The sequence below is a fragment of the Tympanuchus pallidicinctus genome, unplaced genomic scaffold (genome assembly GCF_026119805.1).
Source record: "Tympanuchus pallidicinctus isolate F22 unplaced genomic scaffold, pur_lepc_1.0 scaffold6, whole genome shotgun sequence".
NCBI lineage: Eukaryota > Metazoa > Chordata > Aves > Galliformes > Phasianidae > Tympanuchus > Tympanuchus pallidicinctus.
The window spans coordinates 30,133,168-30,159,440 of NW_026294780.1; the positions used below are offsets into that span (position 1 = coordinate 30,133,168).

At 37.9% G+C, this 26,273-nt stretch overlaps 1 protein-coding gene across 16 annotated transcripts in view; it reads left to right on the top strand.

Annotated features, from left to right (window-relative positions):
* Positions 1-26,273, top strand: part of MYCBP2 (MYC binding protein 2) — a 210,416-nt gene that overhangs the window by 45,140 nt on the left and 139,003 nt on the right. For all 16 annotated transcript variants that reach the window (XM_052705771.1, XM_052705772.1, XM_052705773.1 and 13 more), the window contains exons 5-17: positions 1,006-1,202; positions 1,409-1,651; positions 1,896-1,967; positions 2,990-3,086; positions 7,714-7,787; positions 8,580-8,718; positions 9,471-9,547; positions 10,061-10,265; positions 14,371-14,535; positions 15,215-15,373; positions 16,146-16,350; positions 18,170-18,315; positions 22,016-22,117. In XM_052705771.1, coding sequence (XP_052561731.1) covers positions 1,006-1,202; positions 1,409-1,651; positions 1,896-1,967; positions 2,990-3,086; positions 7,714-7,787; positions 8,580-8,718; positions 9,471-9,547; positions 10,061-10,265; positions 14,371-14,535; positions 15,215-15,373; positions 16,146-16,350; positions 18,170-18,315; positions 22,016-22,117 — 1,881 coding nt within the window. The remainder of the gene's footprint in view (positions 1-1,005; positions 1,203-1,408; positions 1,652-1,895; positions 1,968-2,989; positions 3,087-7,713; positions 7,788-8,579; positions 8,719-9,470; positions 9,548-10,060; positions 10,266-14,370; positions 14,536-15,214; positions 15,374-16,145; positions 16,351-18,169; positions 18,316-22,015; positions 22,118-26,273) is intronic.

Sequence of the window (26,273 nt, forward strand, 5' to 3'; positions counted from 1 at the left end):
ACCTGGTCCAGTGTGTGCTCCTCTACTGTGGGAGCTGTGGTTCTTACCAACAATCTGCTCCTGTATTGGTTCTTCAAGGCTGCAGCTTCTGTCTGTCCACATCCACCTGCCCCAATAAGGTTTTTCATGTGCTGCATGCATATGGACTGCTCCACCATAAGCTTCTCTATGGGCTGCAGAGAACTTCTCTGGCACCTGCAGTGCTGGCTGCCCTCCTTCTGAATTGACTTTGATGTCTGCAAGGCTGTTTGTCTCACATTTCTCACTTTTCTCCCTCGGATGTTGTTGCTGTGCTTTTCCCTTAAATCTGCTTTCCCAGAGGCATAGACAGCATCACTTAGGACTCTGCTCTGTCCAGATGCGCCCAGTTGTGTCCCTTTTAGAGCAGTTGAAACTGTCTCTGATCAGAGGCCACCCCTGCAACCCTTCAGTATGAAAACTTTGCCACATAATTTCAGTGCACACAAGAATTGAAGTAGATTTCTGTTCACGCCTTGATTCTTACAGATATTCAGCCATTCAGGCATTGTGAGCAGTACTTGAAAAATGGCATGTAATCCAAAATAATTTTCAAGCTGTAACTTGAAGTGCTTATTTCTGAAGAATGGGGTGTGTTCTAATATGGGTGTAATGATCATACAGATTAGGCAAGACATGTGGAAACCCATATCACCTCAGTGATGAGGTAGACTGGAAGGCAGGTAAAGTAACTCCTTCATCACTTGTTGTGTTCAGTTATATCAGAAAGACTTGAGATTTTTTTTGTTCTTCCTTGTGATTTATAGGGTTACTTTTTCTGGATGAAAAAGAAAGTGAAGTTAAGGATGGTTAGTTTAAGCTTAACTAAACAGGGTGCTTTCTTTTCTCTGTGAAAGTAAGGATAAACCTAATGACTGAGGAAAGATACCATGTATTTTCTAGGTTCAAATTAATTTCCTGTTGATTGGCAAATTGCTTATTATGGTTTTGTGATGTGTCTGTTGAATTGCTGTTCTTTTTTTGCAGAATCCCTGTTTCAGCTTCTTCTGGAGATAACTGTCCGTTGTACAGGAATGAGTGACAGTACGGGACAGTCCTTAACAGCACTTTCCTGCGCTTGCCTCTTCAGTTTGGTAGCTGCATGGGGAGAGACAGGAAGAACATTGCAAGCGATCTCTGCTATCCTCACCAATAATGGCAGCCATGCATGTCAAACTATTCAGGTTGTGTAATACAACTTCTTCATATCTGGAAATTTTATGTATATGAATTCTGATACCTAATGTGCAAATTCAGTTTTTTATTTTATTTTATTTTATTTTAGGTAAAAAGTAGATATTTCTTTCTGCCTCTTGAGTCGGAGATAGAACTGAAAATAGTATGTTTAAAAATAGGCATGGTTTTTCACTATTTCTTTTACTGTTTTTAGGTGCCAACAATTTTAAATTCTCTTCAGCGGAGTGTACAGGCAGTTTTGGTTGGCAAAATACAAATCCAGGACTGGTTCAGTAATGGGATAAAGAAGGCAGCCTTGATGCACAAATGGCCATTGAAAGAAATATCTGTGGATGAAGATGACCAGTGCCTACTTCAGAGTGATGGTTTCTTTCTCTATCTCTTATGTAAAGATGGACTTTACAAGATTGGCTCTGGATATAGCGGGACAGTGAGGGTAATGTTATTTCTTGTATGGTGTATGATAGCTAAAATACAGGTTTTTAAGATGACCCAATTCCACTGAGGATCTTTTGTAGTTTACAGTTCTACGTCTGTTTTTTTTTCCTGATGATTTCTGTGAGTTTTACAGTATTTTGTTATAGTTTACTTTTCTCAATATGTTGCTTAGTTTATAAATGATTATTTATATAATTGTTACTCTGAGATTTGCTTAACAATTTGAATTTTCTGCTTTCCAGGGCCATATATACAATTCTACATCTCGCATCAAAAACAGAAAGGAAAAAAAGTCTTGGTTAGGCTATGCTCAGGTGGGTGAATACTTGAAACGTAACACTTCCTCCCACTTGTTGTCATCTGCAAACTTACTGAGGGTGCATGCAGTCTTCTAGAGTTCAGTTCAACAAGATATTAAACAAGATATTAAACAGGACAGTCTGAACCCCTGGAGCTGGTCACCAGCTGGATTTAACTCCATTCACCCTCAGTCTCTGGGCCTGGCCATCCAGCTAGTTTTTTTACCTGTGAAACATATACCTGTCTACACCATGATAAGCTGACAATTTTTTCCAGGAGAATGATTTGGGAAACAGCATCAAAGGCTTTATTAACATCTAAGTAGACTACATCCACAATATATTTGACTGTGTTAATATGCTCATTCAAAGTTATAAGTTAAAAAACAGAAATGCAAGCTTCAGATAGTTAAATCTTCTTTTAGAAGAAGCCAGATGAGCTGGTGACATGAGAAACTTAAAGACAAAAGCAAACAAGAAAGAAAACTAAAAAATCCACATATGAACATAGAGAAGATAATTTGATATAACAAACATTGATGTGGACTGCTGACTAGACAGATAATTTTGAAGAGATGAAGATATTCTACCTGTGGAAAAAATAGAATAGGAGATCATTAGTCCTGAATACATCCCTTCCACTAGGTTTGGTTGGGAGCTGGGAGGTAAACAATATAATAACTCACTGTAGAATTCTCTATTGTGGCTGCTGTCACCAAAATCATCATGTACTTTAAAGAATTTATTTCATGAAGAGTTTGAAAAGCTCTCTCTAGTGGGAGTCAAGGTACTTAATTAATGTTTTTGAAAATTTCTCTAGTCTTTTAATACACTTACAGAAGCTGTGTATGAGTTATCAGCATGCTGATTGAAGTTTGCAGAAAGTGTGGAGAGTGCCAAATTTCTAGTTTTTATCCTACAATTTTTCTAGTGAAAAAAAGTTGAATATCAAAACAAAACTTTTTTTTTTTTTTTACAATAGTTTTTGATGTATTTGAGCATATTTTCATAGCAATATGTATTCTTACTTTTACTAGGGCTATTTATTATATAGAGATGTGAACAATCACAGTATGACAGCCATAAGAATAAATCCTGAAACTTTGGAGCAGGACGGTGCAGTTGCTTTACCAGGTAAGAACCTCTAGGTATGAGAAGATGGTTATACTTTACTGTTTTCATGTATTGTATTTTCAGGTAAGCAGAAGAGAAATCAAGATAGATTTTGAGAATGGAGAGAAACTGCTTTTTTATGCCTTTGATTTTCTGCATTAGATCAGTTTTAGTATTTCATTTAACAATCTTGCATCTACTCCAAATGCTACAGGAAGAATATTGTATCTTTAAATAATGTGTAGTTAGTTTCAAAGAATAGGCTGGGTTGAAAAGGACCACGATGATCATCTAGGTTCAACCCCTCTGCTGTGTGCAAGGTTGAACTCTTCAACACCTGTAAAGTCTACACCTCAAAGCTGTCAGCTTCCTTTTGCAAATCATAGTGTAAACTAGTGTCATTTAATAAGAAAGCGTGTTTATGCTTCAGAAAGACACAAGTGAAACAAAATATATTAATCTTTCAGTGCAAAATAAATCTTAAAACTGTGGGAACACCCATTCAAAAATACCTCAAAAATTGTTACGCAATTGTATTTTGTGTGGTTTGTGTTAGTGTTGAAGTGAATGCTAGATTTTGTAACTGCTAGCCTTTGTACTTCTGCCCTTGAACTTTATTTTCTTGCTTCTGCACTTATGCACAGTTACCTTACACTTATGAACAGAGATGGCCTTCTTCTGGCTAGAGCAAATGTAAAGGGCTCCACTTCTGGTTATTTCTGTTTGCACCCAGTAGGAAAGTAACAGAGGTGTGTGAAGTATGTAATCTGTTCTGAGGAAACCTGAGTATATACATAACTATAAATATTTATTACTATCTCACTCAAACCATATTAATCACTTGTAGCATGTTTCATAACTTTGAAAAATCACACCAGATAGAACTAGAGGGCATTTACCCTGCTAAAAGCTGAATGCTGATAGGAATCCAAGTATTTCTTCCAAGTTGGTACATTATTCAGATGTAGTTCCATCTGGAGTTAATCTCTTTCAAATGCCTTGACCAGACATAATACATTTAGATAAGGTATTCACAATTATTTGTAAAGAAATGTGTAGAAGATTAGGAAATGCGATTAGGAGTCGATTGTAGCTAGAAGTCATGTGGCCTTAAAAAATTCTGTTAACTATGAAACATGATCTTCTGTTTTCTCAGATGGTAGGATCCACAAGTTTCTTGAAACTATGGGCTCTTTTAAAGGGTAGTATTTCCATTCTTACAGATGACATAGCAAATCTAGCAATATATCTGGAACTGCTAGACTGTGTGTCAGCATTCTTACATCTGATAAATACTTTTGCCAAATTTTGTATGCTTTCCATGAGCTAGTAATCTGTCTTACCAATAGAAATACTATACAAGAATCCCCAAATTCTGAGATTTGCTAGGTTATAAGAAAGATTTGAATTTACAGAGGAGGATTTCATCTTGACTGTTTCATCAGCAACACTTACTATATACTTCAGAGAAAGGCTGCTGTGTTCAGCTGAAGAAGAAGTTATACATCATATGTTTTCATTGTTAAAATTGTACAGCAAAATCTTGGAGCTAAGAATCATAGAATGGCCTGGATTGAAAAGGGCCACAATGATCATCTATTTCAACTCCCCTGCAATGTGCAAGGTCACCAACCACTACACCAGGCCCAGAGCCACATCCAGCCTGGCCTTGAATGCCTCCAGGGATGGGGCATCCACAACCACCTTGGGCAACCTATTCCAATGCATCACCACCCTGTGTGTGAAAAATTTCCTCCTAATATTTAACCTAAAGCTACCCTGTATCACTTCAAAACAATTCTCTCTTGTCCTATCACTATCCACCCTTGCGAACAGCCTCTCCCTCTCCTGTTTACATGCTCCTTTCAAGTATTGGAAGACCACAATGGGGTCTCCCCGAAGCCTTCTCTTCTTCAGGCTAAACAAGCCCAGTTCCATCCACCTTTCCTCATAGAAGAGGTGCTCCATCCCTCTGATTATCTTAGTGGCCCTCCTCTGGAGCCGCACCAAAAGCTCCATGTCCTTCATGTACTGGGGGCCCCAAGCGTGGACACAGTACTCTAGATGGGGCCTCACAGAAGCTGAGCAGAGGGGGACAGTCACCTCCCTCCCCCTACTGGCCACCCATTTTTTAATGCAGCCTAGAACACAGATAAAGATGTTAAAGAGCACCAGTCCCAAGACAGACCCCTGGGGGATGCCGCTTGTTACCAGCCTCCACCTGGACATAGAGCCATTGATGACCACCCTCTGTCTGCGGCCTTTCAACCAATTTCTTATCCATTGAGTGATCCACCCATCAAATCCACATCCTTCCAATTTGGAGATAAGGATGCGGTGGGGGACCATGTCAAAGGCCTTGTCAAGTCCAGCTAAATGAAATCAGTCACCTTCCCCTTGTCCACCAGTGCTGTCACTCCATCATAGAAGGCCACTAGATTGGTTAAGCATGACCTTCTCCCGGTGAAGCCATGCTAGCTGCCTCGGATCACACGCTCATTCCTCATGTAATCAAGCATGTCATCCAGGAGGATCTGTTCCATGATCTTCCCAGGCACAGAGGTAGTTCCTTCCTGTAGTTCTCCGGGTCCTCCTTGCTCCCTTTCTTGTAAATGGGAGTGACGTGACCCTTTGTCCAATCATCTGGGATGTGACAGCCACGCCTTTTAAAATATGACGGTGAGCGGCTCAGCAACCACCTCAGCCAGCTCCTTCAGAACCCTGGGATGCATGCCATCTGGCCCTATAGACTTGTACACATTCAGCCTCATGAGGCGGTCTCGGACCTGCTCTGCCTTCACAGTGGGGGAGGATTTACTGCCCCAGTCCTCACCTGGAGGTTTAGGGATGCAGGGCTCAGGGATGTGAGAAGTACTGGAATCCTGGCCATCAGTGAAGACTGAGGCAAACAACTCATTCAGTACCTCAGCCTTTTCTTCGTCTGTTGAAGCCAGTTCTCCTTTTACGTTTACCAAAGGAGGTACACTTGCTTTGACCTGTTTCTTCTGGCCAGTGTACCTGTAGAATATCTTTCTATTATTTTTCACATCCCCTGCCAAGTTCAGTTCTGCTTGTGCCTTGGCTTTCCTGATTCCACATCTGCAAGTCCGGATGGCTTCCTTGTATTCTTCCCAGGTGACACGCTCTTGTTTCCATGGCTCTTACGCACTCTTCTTTGTTTTTAAAGACAGCATCCCAGGGGATCTTGGCTAACAGTCCATTGAACAGCTTTATGTTCGCTCTTCCAAAATTCAGGGTCCTGACACCACTTTTTGCCAGGCCCACATCTCTCGAAATCATGAATTCAACCAGGGCATTGCCACTGCAGCCCAGGCTGTCTCCAACCTTAGTGACTTTAATGATCTTCTTCACATTGGTGAGCAGCAGGTCCAGCAATGCTTCACTTCTGGTTGGTCTGTTCAATTCCTGGACCAGAAAGTTATCATCAATGGATTCCAGGAGCCTTCTGGACCTCTTGCAGCTTGCTGTGTGGTCTTTCCAACAGATATCTGGGTGGTTGAAGTCTTCCATCAGGATGAGAGCCCGTGAGCACAATGCTTCCCCCATCTGAAGCAAGAAATCCTCATCAACAGTCTCCCCTTGATCAGGTGGCCTGTAGTATACTTCTATCACCAGCTGGCCTTTGTTAGACTCATCCCTAATTTTAACCCACAGGCTCTCAACCTGTTCATGACTGTTTCTCAGAGGGAGCTCCTCACAGTCTATCCACTCTTTGACATAGAGGGCAACTCCCCCAGCCTTCCTACCTCTCCTATCCCTTCTAAAGAGCCAATATCCCTCAATGGTGGTATAAAATAGCTGTTAAAAGGTGTTTTTGGAAGAGGCCTCTTTCCTGTGTGTAATCAGTGTAGGAAACACCTTTCAAGTCCTGCAGTCACACTATCCTTGTTAGTAGCTCCATCAGCAGAACAGGATGAGAAGAAGAGATGGTATGAGGATATACTTTTAAACCTGTAGGGAAAGTGAACTTTTTGTTTTTTTACCTTTTAGTATGGACAGAATTCTTTCCTTACCTTTTTTTTTCCTTGAAAGTGGCTGAACTGTTTTCAATAAATATATGAAAGTATACATGTTACAGTTTTTCAAAAAACACTAGATTTTCTGCTAAGAGTTTGGCAAAAGCTACAAACAATAGAAAAATGAGATTAATGGTGAGAAGCTTGATTCTCTCTGTTTCATTTCTTTCAGTAAGTTCCATATGTTGGTCTGAGTAAACTTTTCTTAAAGATAATGATCCATACTTAAAAAAAAAAAGTCTTTGAGGCATGGGAATGACTAATGAAAGACTAATGCTCAGCAAGACGGAAATGTAGCTCTGTTGTAAAAATTTAGATTATTCCTTACATGTAAAATTAAGATCTTCTGAAGTTAAATATTAGGGACACCCTCACATTTCACACAATGGAAAGAACTTCAGTAACTTGTAAAGAGACAAAAGAGTAACATATTTAATATATGTGTTAGAGAGTGGAGATTTTGTATAAAATAAAACCTTGTCTGAGCAGTATGATTTCTCTCTGTACAAACTAAAATTCTTGTAGTCAAGTTATAGTGAGAGTGAATTAGAAGGAGAGAACAGCATCTGTAAGTTAATACTAACTAATGCAATGTACTTCATCTTTCACAGATTGTCATACTGAAGGGCAGAATATTCTCTTCACTGATGGAGAATATGTTAATCAAATAGCAGCATCTAGAGATGTAAGTGTTACATACAATGGGCAAATGATTTTTACTTCTCACATTATTCCTTTATTTTATAAAATGTACACAATTTCCTTTTTGTTTAATATTTGACTTTTTCTTGGCTAACTCAACTAAGGAATACATCTATGTAGCTAGAAGTCACGAGAAGCTGCCATTTATGTCTTTTATATTTGCACAGTTTTGATTCGAGATGGAAAATAGGTTTTAAGAACAACTTAATTGCTGTTTTTGGAAAAAAAAAAAAAAACAAACAAACCTATTCTATTGGGGCATTCTAGCCAGTTTTCCTGTTAAAACAGCTTGTTTTTAACATGACCAGTTTAACTATTTCTTTTGTACTTGTTTTCTGTTGTTGTTGTTTTACAAAAAACTCACTTCATCTAAAACTTATTTTAGATACTATTTGAAAAAGTAAGTAGTCTCCCTTAAAACTGCAATTATAAATTTGAGTTGTAAATCAGGAGAAGCTGAAGGCTTAAAAAATGTGTGAATATATACGTGCATAGTTGTAAAAGCAAAATTTCTGTGATAAGGTTCAGAGCTAATTATTTCTGTAACAAATCACTATTTTCATAATAAATTCAAATATTTTATCGTGTCAGATACTTCTCTTCAGCTCATGCTGTTTGCCTTTCCTTCTTTTTTCCATCTATACTTGATATTACTTTATCTGTGTATCTTCTGATAATTAAATCTGATATAGTTTTATACTGATGGTGTTAGGCTCTGAAAAGTAAATCACCGTATTTATTATTCAATGTAAAGTGGATATTTTATTTATTGCAGGATGGCTTTGTAGTGCGAATATTTGCAACAAGTACTGAGCCAGTGCTGCAACAAGAACTGCAGCTTAAGCTTGCAAGAAAATGCTTACATGCCTGTGGCATCTCACTGTTTGATCTTGAGAAAGACTTGCACATTATCAGTAAGTTCTTTTCTTTGAATGTTAATTATAAGCTAATAATTAAAATAAGAAGACTGAAACCCTGCCTGTTCCCTTTGTTTGTCTTCATTATGTAAAGGAAAATATAACTCCGTTATAAATATAACTCCATTATGAGGAAAAGCATTAATTTTTGAAGCAGCTTAAACACTCATTTTGAACCACAGTCTTTTTGTCTGCAGTGCTATCTGAAATTCTCCATTATTTCCCTTTAGTTTATAATAAGTATAACACTATTTTAAGCTTAAACTCAATCATAGGGCTCATATAACATGTAGTTAAGCTACAGAACTCCTTGCTCTGGGTCAAAGTTTACAGAAGTTATAAGGACTGCAGTCTGGATACATTGGAACAAATGCAAAGATACTAACATATCTGGAAACCAAATCACTATCAGAATTTTTGAGATGCAGAGCTCCTGGTGTCTAAGAAGGTAGTTCAGAGAAATTACTTGACATTTGCTTACCTCTTTTGCTAATTCAGCCGTCAAAAGAATATTTGGCCATATGGACCTTTTGTCTGACCACGTGCAGTTGCTCTTATGTTAGTGGTTTTTCCTCTTCGGATAGTCCATTGCATCTAAGCTAGTAAGCCTTGTTGTGGCGGCAAAAGTTTGTTTCTCTTTGTGACTTTGTTTAGAACCTTTGTTTTAACAAATGCTTCCTGTTGGATTTAGGTTCATAGACTAGTCTGTGAAACTTCCTGGTAAAACTAATAGTTCCTTCCTTGCACAGGTACAGGGTTTGATGAGGAATCAGCTGTCCTTGGTGCTGGAAGAGAGTTTGCACTTATGAAAACTGCTAGTGGAAAGGTACTGAAAATGTATTTCCTGGTTTTCATCTATTTAATTTGGCTGTTTAAGCATGACCTAACAATAAGACCTAATAAAAGATGCCTGTAAGTGTTCTCATAGGCTAACACACTCATTCCAGTTGTGGCATAATTCTAGGGGAAGCTTTTTTTTTGTTCATATCACTGGTTTTATATTTGTTCAAGTGAAATAGTGTGTTATATTACTGCTCATGTACTCACTTTGTTGAAAATAAGTTTTAAAAAGACATATTAAGCATTTTCTTTTTCTGTACCTAAATGATCAAATCAAACGAATATGAAAAATAACTACAGTACAGTACATAGCACACTTCAAAGGAAGTAAAATCTGATCAGAATGCTTCCTCCATTAAATAAAATTTCATAGGTCTAGAATATCAGGATAAGTTCTGTACATTTTGAAATGTCAGTCTTTTAAAACAGTGCAGCTCTAAAAATGATGTACAGTGAAGTATTGTGGCATAACTGAAAATGATATACCATTTTTTCCTAGATTTATTATACTGGTAAATATCAGAGCCTTGGAATCAAACAAGGTGGTCCTTCAGCAGGAAAATGGGTTGAACTACCCATCACAAAATCTCCAAAGATTACTCAGTTCTCTGTTGGACACGATGGTTCACATGCCTTACTTGTTGCGGATGATGGAAGTATATTCTTCACAGGTTCTGCTAGTAAAGGAGAGGATGGCGAATCAAGTATGTGCAATGTTTTCTTGATTAGTAGATGATAAAAGCCTACTAACCACTTTTTCATTTTATAGGGATGTTGTTGATACTTTTCAAGAACATGGAAGCATGCTGTTGGTGGGAGTTATCGTATGTAATAGATAAATGGTTAATATACCGTTCAAAAAAGTGTCCCTATCAGCATAATTATGACATATTAAAAAGATCAAAGGTGTGAGCACAAAAGCTGATTTTGTGAATCATAGAACCATTTGAGTTGGAAGAGTCCCTTAATCTAGTCCAACTAGTCAACTAGTACAACACAGCACAGAAGAAGCAGTCTAGGAGGTCTCTGAAGCGTATGGAGAATAACTTTCTGATGCGGCTGGTGAGAGCCAACGAGAGGAGCTGCCCTGCTAGACCTGCTGTTTGCAAACAGAGAAAGTCTGGTGGGAGATGTGGAGGTCGGAGGCTGTCTTGGACAGAGTGACCATGAAATGATAGAGTTCTCGATTCTTGGTGGAGCAAGAAAAGGGAACAGCAAAACTGCTACCTTGGACTTCTGGAGGGTAGACTTTGAATTATTCAGAAGGCTAGTAGGGGGAATCCTCTGGGTTTCACTCTTAGAGAGTGTGTCCAAGAATGGCTTAAAGAGGTCCAAAATGGACCTTAAAGAGGTCCAAGATGGCTGGTCATTCTTCAAGAAGGAAGTCTTAAAGCCGCAGGAGCTGGCTGTCCTCCTGAGCTACAAAATGAGTTGGCGGGGAAGAAGACCATCATGGATGAATAGGGAGCTATCCTTGAGGCTCTGGGAGAAAAAGAGAATCTACTTCCTGTGGAAGAAGGGACGGGCAACTCAGAGTGAGTACAAAAAAGTTGTTAAGATGTATAGAGAGAAAATCAGAAAGGCAAAAGCCCTGCTTGAACTCAACCTGGCCTCTGGGGTAAAAAGGAACAAGAAACTCTTACGCAAATACATCAACGGTAAGAGGAGGACTAAAGAGAATCTCCATTCTTTACTGGATGAGGCTAGAAATGTGACCACTGAGGATAAGGAAAACGCAGAGGTTCTGAATGCCTTCTTTACTTACGTCTTTAAAGGTCAGACCAGTTATCCTTGGGGTAGTCCACTCTCTGACCTTGTAGTTTTCATTGGGGTGCAGACAGAACCCTCTGCAATTTGGCAGGACGCAGTCAGAAACCTACTACTCTAGCTGGACTGACATATGTCAATGGGACCAGATGGGATTCACTCAAGAGTGCTGAGGGAACTAGCAGAGGCGATAGCTGAGTCACTTAACATTATCTATCAGCGCTCCTTGTTGACTGATGAGGTCCCAGAGAAGACTAGAGGCTTGCCACTGTGACTCCCATCTACAAGAAGGGTTGTAAGGAGGATCCGGGGAACTACAGGCCTGTTAGCCTGACCTCGGTGCCAGGGAAGGTTATGGAGTGGATTGTCTTGAGGGAGATCACACAGCATGTGTGGAACAACCAGGGGATCAGGTCTAGCCAGCATGGGTTCATGAAGGGCAGGTCCTGCTTGACCAACCTGATCTCCTTCTATGATCTAGTGACCCATCTGGTAGACGAGGGAAAGGCTGTTGATGTAGTCTACCTAGACTTCAGCAAGGCTTTTGACACTGTCTCCTACAATATTCTCCTGCAGAAGCTGGCAGCCCATGGCCTGGACAGATAGACTCTTGATTGGATAAGGAACTGGCTGGAAGGCTGGGCCCAGAGAGTGGTAATGAATGGAGCTAAATCCAGCTGGTGACCTGTCACGAGTGGTGTTCCCCAGGGGTCGTTGCTGAGGCGTGTCCTCTTTAATATCTTTATTGGTGACCTGGATGAGGGCACCCTCAGTAAATTTGTGGATGACACCAAGTTGGCTGGAAGTGTGGATCTGCCTGGGGGTAGCGAGGCCCTACAGAGGGATCTGGACAGGCTGGATAGCTGGGCTGAAGCCAATGGGATGAGTTTCAACAAGGCCAAATGCCAGGTCCTGTACTTTGGCCACAACAAACCCCAAACAATGCTATAGGCTTGGGGCGGAGAGGCTGGAGGACTGCATAGAGGAAATGGACCTGGGGGTATTGATTGATGCTCAGCTGAACATGAGCCAGCAGTGTGCCCAGGTGGCCAAGAAGGCCAATGGCATCTTGGCTTGGATCAGGAACGATGTTGCCAACAGGAACAGGGAAGTGATTTTTCCCCCTGTACTCAGCACTGGTGAGGCCGCACCTTGAGTACTGCGTCCAGTTTTGGGCCCATCACTGCAAGAAATGCATTGAGGCCCTGGAGCGGGTTCAAAGAAGGGCGGCAAAGCTGGTGAGGGGTCTGGAACACAGGGCTTATGAGGAGCGGCTGAAGGAGCTGGGATTGTTCAGTCTGGAGAAGAGAGGCTTAGGGAGACCTTACTGCTCTCTATAACTACGTGAAGGGAGGTTGTAGTGAGCTGGGGGTCAGCCTCTTTTCTAGTGTAACTGGTGATAGAACTAGAGGGAAATGGCTTTAAGCTGTGCCAGGGTAGATTTAAGCTGGACGTTCGGCAATACTAGTTCTCTGAAAGAGCGGTCGGGCACTGGAATGGGCTGCCACTGAGGAGGGGCTGGAGTCACCCTGCAGGTGTTCAAGGAACGTTTGGATGTTGTGTTGAGGGACATGATTTAGTTAGTACTTTTGGTGTATTGGTGATAGGTGTATGGTTGGACTGGATGATCTTGGAAGGTCTTTACCAACCTTGGTGATTCTGTGATTCTGTGATTCCTCTGCAGTGAACAGGGGCATCCAGCACTAGATCAGGTTGCTCAAAGTCCCATCCAGCCTGACCTGGAATGTCTTCTAGGATGGAGCTTCCACCATATCTCTGGGCAACCTGTTCCAATACCTTACCACCATTATTGCAAAGAAACCTTTTTTGCTTATATCTAACGTAAATCTATCATCTTTAAGCTTTAAACAATTTCCTCTCATTCTGTGACAACAGACCATTGTTTCCTGTAGCTCCCTTTTATATACTGAAAGTCTGCTATCAGGTCGCTTTGAGCCTTCCCTTCTCCAGGCTGAACAACCCCAGCTCTCTCAGCCTGTCCTCATAGGAGAGGTGTTCAATCCCTTGGATCATTTTTGTGGCTCTCCTCTGGATGTGCTCTAAGAGGCGTATATCTCTCCTGCACTGAGGCGTCCTTTTACACTTTCAAGCAAAAATTGGATATTGTGTTTCAGTAATGCTTTCCAATTACCTTAAACGTTGTTGAGTTTGAAATTCATCCCATTAATGTGCTCGGAGTACAGGATGTTAGTTGTATTGCCTTTGTAAGAAAGTCTATGGATGTCAAACTTACTATAATCCGCGGTAAACTTGAAGAGTCTTAAATGAAGACCTGCTGAAAAAAGTGCAGGACAAAATCATACTACTTCAATAAAGTAAGAGTAAATTTAAGAGATCTAATCATCTTAGGCAAGAAGATTTTAGAAAAAAAAATGTACAAGCAGAAATTTCAAGATTTCTTCAAGCAGTTATTTGGAACTTATCTGTAATATAATTTAATTATATCTTTTTCTTATATATTAAATTAATATTCTATTTCAGATGAAACAGTAGTTAAGTACTTTGGAGTAAATTGCTGATGCTGTTTTTCTTTACTTTAAGGAAGTTGAAATGAGTCTTAGCATTAGATCTTCATTCTAGAGCATAAGATCAGGATCTTGATCAAGGTCTCTCTCAATTCTTTTAAAAGTTCAACTCTGTTTGTACTAATCTGATTCTCTTTCACCCTCTAAGTTGGATTAAAATGAAGTGCACAAATTATAATTTTTTCTAATTTCTTTTAAAGCTGGGCAAGGTGATTGTGTTTCTGTCTGCAGTCTATGTGCCTATTTTCTGTAGATAGTTGGTAACTCAGCATTTAAAGGTTACAGTTGTCTGATTTGGATGCAGATTGATGGTCAGTAATAGCTGTTAGTTTTTTATTATGTTCTTTAGCTGTGTTTTAAAGATAGAGTGCAAGCAATCAACGCCTTTTTTTTTTTTTTAGTTAATAGTTATAAAGCAAATGCTACTGTGTCCTTAGACTTTTTTTTAATGTGGAATGTAGAATAACGTGGAATAACGTGATTTATTTATTTAAAGCAAAAAGCAGACGACAGTCAAAACCGTATAAGCCTAAAAAAATCATCAAAATGGAAGGAAAGATTGTGATATCTACAGCTTGCAATAATGGAAGCAGTTCTGTAATTTCAAAAGATGGAGAACTCTACATGTTTGGAAAAGATGCCATTTACTCTGATAGTACAAGTAAGCTAATATTTGTTTTAAGTGATTTCTGAAATAGAGTAATTTAAATTAGTCTGAAAGGCTTCAGCCTGTGGAAATTATGTTTGTATTTCTTACTCTCCTAATACTTTTCTGAATTTCAACCAGATATGACAGAAGGATAGAAAGACAAGACAGTTTTCTTAAGTTACATAAAAATATGGAGCACTGGAGAATGCTCGCACAAAGTGAAAAAAAATACATTAGTTGTATACTTAAAGTATCAGTTGTATATGTATATTAGTTGCATGTTAGACAGCCACATAGGAATGTCAGAAATGAGACATACTATGAACAAAGCATGCAGGAAACCAGGCCTTACAAGTTTCTTTACTCACAACTCTGCAGAGAAATTTGCTTGTGATCCAGCACATATACATTTAAATAATTTTCTAAAGAAATAAAGTCCAGTGTGATTGTTACAACTCTTTTGGAATTGTTTTCATGAGTTGTTTTTGACTTTTTTTCTTTTTGCAGGACATGCGATCTAGGGCTAATTCTCTTTTCACTTCTTACCCTAGCACTTGTTTTCTCTGCCAGTTATTCTTCTACCTTACCATTAATTTAAAAATTGTCAGTGTTAGCAATTATGTTATATTATGGAAATTTTCATCTCAGGTAGAAAGTGCAATCTACTACTCAACTGATCTATGTCATATAGGTTTAGTAACAGATTTGAAAGGCCATTTTGTGACTCAAGTAGCCATGGGGAAAGCTCACACCTGTGTGCTAATGAAGAATGGAGAAGTTTGGACATTTGGTGTAAATAATAAGGGACAGTGTGGACGAGACACAGGCTCCATGAGCCAGGGAGGAAAAGGTAAGGAACCTAGGATTTTCCTTTCGTTTTATGCGCTGAAAAATATTACAAGCAAAAACGTAAAGTATTTTATCTAAATGTAGTTCTGAATCTTTAGTTTAATACAGTATGCTTTCAAAAAAAACCAAAAACACACCAAAAAACCCAACAACAACAACAAAAAAGCATGCATGAATGTTTTTACTTCATCTCTTGGGCATTTGGCATTTTGCATGTATTAGTAAACTTAGCTGTATAAAATAATTACTTCAGTTGTACTGGTGAAAAAGCTTTTCTTTAAAACAAATTAATAAAACAAGACCTTACGACTCTTTGTCTTATTATGTTTCTTTTTGTCCTAGTAACCAAAAAAAGTTCAACCATCGTTCTCATTTCATCTAGTGTCTGCTTTGTTTGCATAAACAGTGCATAGATTCAAGTCTACTTCTTTCTGCATACATCTGAATGTATCTCTTACTCCAAAATGCAGATATGAAAAATTTATCCTTCACCTTTGCAGAATTGGAATATTTTATAAATTACAAGTAAACAATCTGTTACTTGTACACAGAATAAAAATATTTCATTTCCCTTTTAGTTGTGAAGCCTAGATATCAGCTCCAGCTCAAGTTTGGATAGATTTCAGAAACTTAGTTGTGCCAAATAAGAATTTGAATCAGGCATTGCTAATCATTCCTTTTAAAATCTGATTTGTGTGTTTTCTTCAAATTTTCTTCATTAGCCACTACTAAGCTCAGAAAACAGTTCTTTCTTGTTTCACTGTCTTCGTTAGGCTTTGGAGTTGAGAACATGGCAACAGCAATGGATGAAGATCTAGAAGAGGAACTGGATGAAAAAGATGAGAAATCCATGATGTGCCCACCAGGCATGCATAAATGGAAGCTGGAGCAGTGCATGGTGTGCACTGTTTGTGGAGACTGCACAGGCTATGGAGCTAGCTGTGTTAGTAGTGGTCGTCCTGACAGAGTTCCTGGAGGGTAAGCAAATATATGGAAATATACTTGCTATAGATGGTTGAACAGGCAAAACGTATTGAATTCAAACTAATCTGATGTATTCTTAAATTTAAATCTAAGATAATGTTATATCTGAAGATGGGTATGTGTGTTCAAAATCAGAAAGCACAAATACAAATTTACAAAGCTTAATTTGTAAATAGCTTGTAGTGATTACATGTTATTTTATTCTAAATGCATTTTTTGCATTCTGCAGGATATATTTTGTTGTACTAAAAGGTGTTGAATATGGGCAATAACATTGTCTGACTTGTGACAGACATGTCTCTTCAACGGCATTTATAGAACAGAGCTATTATCAGGCACAGTCAGTGTGAATTCATGAAGGGAAAGTCCTGTCTTAGTAATTTGATCTTCTATGATAACGTCAGTGGCTTAGTGATTGAAGTGTACCTTCAATTGAACCTTTCTAGATTTTGATAACAGTCCCTTGTAGCATCTTTTTGGATAGCTGGAGTTTAATATGTTCATGTTACACTTAGTGGTGAACAGGCTGAATTCCAGAGCTCAGAGGTTTTTAGTGAATGAAGCTGCATCTGGTTTGGTTGCATCCCTAGCATGTTTGCTGATGATACAAAACTGGAAAGTTCTGTTGATTAACTCTGTAACTCTGGCGGAGTTAGAAAGACCTACATAGAGTGGAGCATTGGAAAATCAACAATGATATGAAATTCAACAAAGGTAATTTCTGGATACTGCACCTGGGACAGGATAATGCCACACACAGATGCAGACTGGGAGAAGAGTGGTTAGAAAGCAGTCTTGCAGAAAGTCCTTGGGGTACTGACTGCAGGCCCAGTATGAGCCAGCTGTGTGTCTGGGCATCCAAGAAGGCAAACCTCGTATCCAGGTGGTCAGAAGAGATACTTCTCCTGTTGTACTTAGCATTATCGTGGCCAAAGTTTGAATATTGTGTACAGATTTGGACATAGTATAAAAAGGATGTTAAGATATTTGAGTGTGTCAAGAGGAGAGCAACAAACTCATAAAAGGTCTGGACAGTGTGTCATGTGGGGAGAGGCTGAGAATACTTGGATTGTCCATTTTGGAGAAGATGAGGCCAAGAGGAGATCTCACTACTCTCTACAGCTCCCCGAGCAGAGAGCCAAGCTCTTCTCCGTGGTAACCAATGATAGAAAATTGAGAGAACAAAGCTGCACCAGAGGGGATTCAGGCTGAACATTAGAGAAATTTCTTTACTGTGTAAGTGGTCGAACAGTGAAACAGGCTTCCTAGCAAGGTGGTTGATGCTTCACACCTGTTAGTGTTCAAGAGGCATTTAGGCAACACTCTTAATAAGCTCTTCTGGTTAGCCCTGGAGTGATCAGGCATTGGACTTGATGATCGTTATAGGTCCCTTCCAACTCAACACATTCTATTCTGTTGACAGGGCTTTGGGATGACCTTTTTGTCCTACAGTAGAAGTTTTTATCTTTTCTGTTTGCTTTTATCTGTTACTAAAGAGTTGAGCTGCATCAAGAGCCACTGCTTTGCATTGCATGTGTTTGCCATTTTCTTGTATGTATTTTTCCATAGTGTGCATTTAATTAATTGAAAAAAAGTTAATGCTGAGAAGTCAGTTTGGATGTGTATTGTCAATGTATGCTTCCAGGCACAATGCAACAGCATCTAGAATTTAAAGTAGCTACACTATCTGTTAATCATGGGAAGAATTCTGTTATAGGTTTGTTCTGTCTGTGGGCATGTATGTTTTAATTACCAAGGCATTAGTGATGCATGAAAATAAAAGGTATTGACAGAGCAACTCTGTTTGATGCAGAATCTGTGGCTGTGGCTCAGGTGAGTCAGGCTGCGCTGTATGTGGCTGCTGCAAGGCATGTGCTAGAGAACTGGATGGCCAGGAGGCAAGGCAAAGAGGAATCCTTGATGCTGTAAAAGAGATGATACCTTTAGATCTCTTATTAGGTAAGTGATACAAAATTATTAAGATGACTTTTAATTTTCTCACTTATTACACTTTTATTTCCAGTTGAGATATTTTTATTTTTTTTTATTATTATTTTTGTGCTTTTTTTTTTTGATACTTCTGTTTGAAATCTTTAAATGAAAGCAGTCTAGCTACAGTCTTCTGAAACTTGCGTTGGAGTAACAGGCGAATGTAAAAATAGGTCTGTTCTTTCAGTTAAGACTTGTTTTGCATTTTCATTTTTCTGTGTTCTGTGATGAAACTTTGTATCTCAACTAATGCAGTTCCTTCCTTGGAAGCAAATTATGGAACTTCTGGACTTACATGATAGTGTTAAAATATATAAATATAGCTGATCAAGCAGATTTATTTATTTATTGGTAATGTGGAAAAGTGGGATTGTTTTGGTAAGTAAGAAACATTTTAAACTTTGTATTACTGAAGGCATGAGTGTGCCATTTTGACCTGTGTGGTTAGGATGCTGTTTCACTTGCCTGTTTTTGATAGCCTGACAGTATTTCAATGTTTTTGCAGACACAGAGAAGTTATTTCAGTGTTTTTGCCGACACTGTTTCTTGAGAATTTTTTTTCTTCTATCAGAAATGTTTGGATAAAATATATTGCCAGGATTGTGGAGTTCACTTCAGACCTGCACACAAAGACACATGAATCATAGAATCCTTAGAGTTGGAAGGGACCCATAAAGGTCATCTGGTTCAACTCTCTTGCCATGAATAGGCATCTCTACAGCTACATTGGATGGCTTGACTAGGTGAGCCTAGTCGAGACTGGCCTTGAATGTCTCCAGGGATGGGGCTTCCACTGTATCTCTGGGCAACCTGTTGAACACCAGCTTGAGTCTTACCTTTTTTTGAAATTCTCTGAAATCAGAGAATTGCATTCTCTGTATTTAGAGCTGGATAGTTAGAGGATTGGAGAGACTTTATTAGGTCCAACAAAGGCCCTTCCTTTTTTTTTTTTTTTTTATAGTTAAATTTATGTGCAGATCATAATGCTTCATGAAATTAGTATCTGATATAGAAAAGGACCATAAAGCAGGCAATCACATGGTTGAGTTAAAATATTTGTTCATCTCAACTATTATTTTTTTTCTTTTCCTCTGAAAACTAGGCATAGAAAATCCTACACTACACTTTGAACGTGGGATTTTTTTTCCGTGTAAAAGCTAAATAGGAACTGGAAGTGATTCTTGTGATGAGTTTTTCTAATTCTAAGGACCCCCTGAGGTTACAGAAGTAGGTTTATGCTGCATTGCACTGACAGTGAATGTGACAGCAGCAGCGCTGCTTACTAGCTCTATTCTCATGCATGGCCCAGGAGTGTTCCATGCAATATGTGGAACAGCCACAGGACCCATAGTAGGAGCAAGCACAGGGCACACTGCAAGGGTAGGAGTGATGTCAGGGTCTGTCGCAATTCTCAGAACAGCTGCAGAGCCTGTTGCAGAAATTGGGGCTGCTGCAAAGTTTCTCAGGAGTTGGAGAGTCTATTGCATTGTCATCAGATCCATAAGTATTCTTCTCCCCTTGAGGATGCTGAATAGTTTTGAATGGAGCTTGATAGGCATATGCCAGGCCCTGGCATGCTGCAGTGATTTGTCTCTTTAGGATTGCCAAATATTCTACTCGTTTTTCAGTATTCTTTAATTGTTCAGAGGTGCAGTTGCAAATTACTGGGGGTGCCCACTGCTCTAGGCACCTGCCCATCCCATCCCATCCTGTCTTAGGGCACATGTCTGGGTGACATTCTTAAATGATTATTTAATCTTAAACATAATTTGAAACACATTCGTAACATTGTAATAGGGGCACACTGGTTTGAACATCCTATGGATATTCAGAATTCTCAAGAGCTATTGTAATTAGCTCTTGAACTCTACAGAAAGAAGGAAAAGTGAAAAGGAGGTTGAGGAAAAGGAAATATGAAAGGGAGGTTGCTGGAAAGCATCCTCCCTTATCTCTTCCATAGCCGGGCTCCCTGAAGAGACAAAGCAAAGAGTGTAATTTCTAATAGTATCAACATTATGGCTCCCAAAACCCGAAGCGTTAGTTTCTTTGCTGCCAATTTTATCATGAGATAAGCCAAGACCACACAGCCTAGCAAAATAAAAACCTTAATCCAACTCCCAGAGATGACAAACTACACAGCAGGAGAAATAAGCAGAAAGTGAAGTGCTTCAAAATATAGTTCCATGAGAAGTCTCTTGTAGAGCTCCATAAGTAGGAAAAAAATCAACATTGTAACCAGCAATTATCAAACTACCACAACACACTGATTTAACACGCTCTGGCTTGACCTGGTGTTATCTCAACCCTTTGAGCCCCATGTTGGGCGCCAAATTGACTGTTGTGGTTTAACCTAGCTGGTGGCTCAGCACCACACAGTTGTTTGCTCACTCCAATCCCTTTCCAGTGGGGTGCGGGGAGAGAATCAAGAAAAGCAATGTAGAACTCGTGAGTTGAGATATAGCTATTTATTAAGCTAGAGAAAAGGAAAATTGTTGTGACTATGTATATATCTATATATCTATCTATATATCTATATAAATGTGTGTGTGTGTATAAGTGTGTATATATATATATATATACATATATATATATACAAATGTATGTAACAAGTGATGCATGAGCAATTGCTCACTGCTCCCCCCGGCCAATGACCTGCTAGTTCCCTTGAACAGCAGAAGGCAGAGAGATGAACTCCCACTCCCTTCAAAACTCCTTTTGCATGATGTCATATGGTATGGAAGATACCTTTAGCCAGTTTAGGTCAACTGTCCTAATTCTGTTCCTTCGCAGCTCCTTGGGCTGTTTGCTGCAAATGGCCTTAACTCTATACAACACTGCATAACAGCAACCTTAAATATCAGTGTGTTATCAACATTGTTTTTCTCTTGGACCTAAAAATGTAGCGTCATACCAGACACTCTAAGGAAAGCAATTCAATCCCAGCTGAAACTAAGCCAAGGAGTTAAGTTTTTTGTACTTTCTTCTGCTTTGCTAACTCCTTTCTTAGCAGGATAGACACCCCTTGGCCCTATGTTGTGCCTGCCATAGTTTGAGGGGAGGACATTGAATTGATTGAGCCATATTTCCTTGAGGAAAAGCAAGAGTGCTTCAAGGTGCAGTTTTGTATTTGGTATCAGGAGCAGGATACACCTGGTCGGATAAATGTCAGAATTTATGTGAAGATGTATGCGTATATTAAAGTAATTGAATGTTTTTTTATTAAGCATGTAGCATATGATGGTGAAGTATTTAAGTATGTATTTAAAATATTTTTAATATGTAACTTGGTTATATTTTAAAATATAGTTTACATTATATATATATATATATGTATTTATGATTTATTAATAATTCTTTCTGAAGCTTTCTGGGGAAAAATTGAGATCCATGCTAATCTGCAGTATTTATAAAGAGAAAGTACTAATTGCTATTCAGTGAAGTTGGAACTGTGGCAGATTTGTGGAAATCAGGAAATTCAACAGTAAGGCTTAAAACTCTTGATAAAATTTGCTCATCTTTGCTGTCCTTCTCTAAATATTGTGCAAGAACTATATAAAGGACTAGTAGTAAGTAGGCTTGGTTTCCATTTACTATAACTCCGTTAAGGTTTATTGCTCTCATAACAATTTTTAGAACTTTTTAAAGTGTATTGTTTTCTTAATCAATGTAGCTGTCCCAGTTCCAGGAGTTAATATTGAAGAACACCTACAGTTACGGCAAGAAGAAAAGCGGCAGCGTGTAAATAGGAGACACAGACTGGAAGAAGGAAGGGGTAAGTGACTTGATGAGAGGCTTGAACTGTCTAAGGAAACTTAGCCTATGTTCTAAGAATGGGAATTAACTGACTTTGCTTAAGTAGATGAGTGCATTAACGAAACAGAAATCAGAACCTAAAAAACTAGTTTGTTTTTATATAGCCTGATTTTGAAAAATTGTGAAAATCCGTATGTTTGTCTAAGTGGAGAAAAGCAGTGTTTTATATGAATCGTAGAATCACAGACCTGTAGGGGTTGGAAGGTACCTCAAGATACCAAGTCCAATCCCCCTACAATAGGTCGCATGGGTAGGTGTTTAGGTGGGTCTTGAATATTTCCATAGAGGGAGACTATACAACCTCTCTGGGAAACCTGTTCCAGTGTTTTTAAATTACTTTACTATTGTCAATTTAAATTTTTTGCTGATTTGCAATTAAATAGTAGCTTTTATTTTTAATGTAAATGCTTAAACTGACTTAATATAGAAAGTTTAAAAGCCTGCAAGATCGTACATTGCTCATTATCTATAGCATGAATTATTTATTATAAATTACTATAATTCATCAATGAATTTCTACACTATAATAGTAAGCAAAATTTCTTGCTTTGCAAAATGAAATTTTTTTATACTTCAGTGGCCCAAAGCAATCCAGTATGTTGACTAAATTAAAACAGATGCAAAACACCGGAGCATTTCAAAATTTGCTTGTTTTGTGTATTATCTACATCAGGAATTATTGTTGGAATTTTATACAGACTGTGTTCTAACAAGCCTTTGATACTGCTCTTGTTTTAAATATTTCAGAGTCTTAATCTGGTAAATAAATAAAATTGAGAGACTTTAGACTGATAGAGCTGATATTTTAATGAAGTGTGCTGATGTGGTTGGTGACATTCTTGTGTGTTGAGAGGAGGAGGCAGCAGTGCTGAAATTTTGTTTTGTATAAGCTGCTGTTTTGGCAAATACCATTTTGATTATGTCACTAATATCTGATTTAAATTTTTAAAAATAATGCATTTTCAGAATTTGCTACTGTTTTATTTATTTATTTATTTTTATTCCTGAGATATCAAGTGTGCATTCTGATTGAACCTGTTTTCTAGAGTCCAAGCCACCAAACTATGTGGGGCAACTTTTGATTTTATTTCATCTGCCTTCAAGAAATTACTAGCTTTATCATAAGTAAGGAGCAATGGAGAAGAGAGAAACTATGGATATAGAGAAGGGCAGAATTTTTTATTTGAATGTTTGCAACTGATTTTAGCTTTGAGGAGTAGTAAGGGATGCTTTTATTCTTCTGTCTGTGTACTGCTACATTAATACTTGGGACAGCTAAAAATACTGAAGTATCTTAGAAAGATGTTGATGACAGAGCTGGGAATAAAATTTTCACTTGTAGGGGGAAGATTGGAACAAAAAAACAGAGAACAACATTTCATTGCGTATCCATTTCTGTGGTTGGAAATAGAACCAGCACAGCTTGTCCACTTTGTAAACTGTCTCTTAAACAAAGATATTCTGGATCTAACTATGTTTCAGATATTCCATGTATTTTTACTGTCAGTTTGATAGGGTGTAGAGGGACTGTACTTAAGGTGATATTGCTGGCCAGCCTGTTGCATGCACCTGTATTGTCTGTGTGAAAGAGAATTGTAATTCTGTATCTTTGTAGGTATTGGAGTTGGTCTGGGTATGTCTGGCTGAAAGTGTGCAGATTAATCTCCTTTTCAGAATGGTTTATGCTCTAAAACTGAGAACATTTTGTTACAAATACTTAGGAGAAATCCTGATTTATACAGTCAGGTATTGCGAGATGAAAAAATCTGGAGTTCTGTTAATTCTTCATCTAGATGCTGTAGTTTTCCATGAGTTGGGGGAGAGAGTAGTGGTGTTCCTGAGAACTCTTACTCTTTCTTGAGAGACACTGGGAACATTTAAATGTTTATCACATATTGATTTAGATATGCAAAGGTTTTGCAACGTGAAAAACCGTAGATGATCACTGTTAAGATGCAAATTTTGTGTGTAATTAACCAAGGTTTTAGCTTTTGATGCCAACACAGAAAGGAAAAAACATTTTCTTTCAATCTTCTTCTTCTTGGAATAATAATAATTAAAAAAAAAATATTCATTAATTTTAGTTAAAGCTGTTGAGTATTGATACAATATTAATTGAGGCTGCCTGCATTTGAACTATTTTAGATTATCCCAAAGTGTGGATAATTCAGTTATTTCAGTAATTAGTTTTATTTTGGTAGATCAAGTATTTAAATGCTATTATTTAAAATGCATTCATCAGCAATGGCATTGTTTATTCATTGCCAAACACGCACTTAAATATGAATAAGACAGCTCTGTTCAATATGCAGTCTTTTTCATTTAAAATTAGTGCAGCTTCTTTCTATAATTTCAATTAATTATGCTGATGCTTTCAAGACCTGGAAGTTATATTTGTTTCTAAGTTTCTTAAAAATTTTTCACTTAAAGTTATATCAAACTAATTGATGACTTTGTTTTTAAGAAAGCTTTCAAGAGGAAGTTGTGTATGTTTGTCCTCAATTAACAGAAAACACGAAATTTACATATGAAAATTACATTAGTATACTTGAGTTGGTGACTTCTATCTGAAAGGGATGTTGAATACTAATAAAGACAAAATATAAATATTTCTACTTTATAAATACAGTTTTAGAACTCAGATTTGCTTCAGACTTTATTAGAACATTGTTTCATGTCCAGTGTTTTAGTTTAACTTATGTGTATATATATAGAAATGCATCTTTCATGTTTGTTTAACAATATGTAAATGATGAAGTGTTCAGAAGAGAGAAAGTGCCTAAATTAATATTATTAATACAACTTCTGTTTAAGCTTTACCACTTGTCAAATTGTCCTGTGCACTCGTATTGGCTTGTCTGCGTATCTTTTTCCCTTCAAAAAGTTCTAATGATTTTTCTTTCCCATCAGTTTTATTTATAAATTATCAGTAGAAAAGTTCTTTAAGAACACAGGAAGAAAAATGTAATCTGATGTTACTTTCAGTGTTTTGAACAAAAGAAGCAAGCTTAGCAGTGGGCAGTAAAACAAAAATTAACCTTAGTGTCTGCATCATGCTGTCATTGTACATGACTATTTCTGCAGGGAGGTGCTACTTATCTGAAAAGAAATGTAAAAGAAATGTGCACCTTAATCAGTTATCCCTGCCTTGTTAGGAATATTAAGGTGTCATGTTTGTTTTTTTGTTTAGTTGGTTTTTTGTTGTTATTGTTTTTTTTGTTTGTTTGTTTGTTTGTTTTAACCATAAAGCATGTAGTCTGTTTTGGTTTTTGATCACCTTTTAAGCTTGCCTACTGTTGAGCTGTTTTTTTTCTATATTAAGAATTTTTCTCCATATATTTTTTAATTATCTGTTTGGTTTCTTTTCTTACAAGTATTCAAGCAGCCAAAAATAGAGTTTTACAGTGGAAAGTACCCTCATTTACTAACTATGCACAGAAGAGCTACTGTGTTTGAAAGAACATAAACTGTGAAATCAAACACTGATGAGTTAGGGAACAGTAGAATAGAGATTGCTTGCACAGCCTTAATTTTTACTGCTTGTATAAAGCAGTACTTTCTGATGTAACTTCTGATCACATAATTTTGTATTGTGTTTTCAGGTAACCTGCTACATTCAGTGCATTGATCTTCATCATATGGCCATTTGAAATCATTGATTTCAGTCTTTTTTAACCACAGCCAGCCAAAGAGCAGTTGTGCAGGGAGAGATACTAAAATAAATCAAATATGCTTAAGACAGAATTCAAACAGAAAACTCTGTGGAAGTTCTGCCTAAGTGCTAAGATGGACTAGAATGCAGAACCACATATACATATGTATGAACTTAATCTACTGCCAGGCAAAGATCATCTTGAAAGGCCTGGAATCCTGTAGAACACATGGTTGGGGGGGAAAAAAAAAAAAAAAAAAAAAAAAAAAGAGCTAATCTTGATGTTTAGAGCTAATCTTGATGTTTCTAGTTCGGGATGTTTGATTTGACAGCTGTAGAAAAACTTTATATAAAAATTAAAAGGAGAAAGTGAATATCATTTACATCATAAAGCAACTGATTTAAAATAGCAGCACTGTGGTCTGCTAGTGACTCCTCTTATGTTTGTAACCTGAGCTACTAA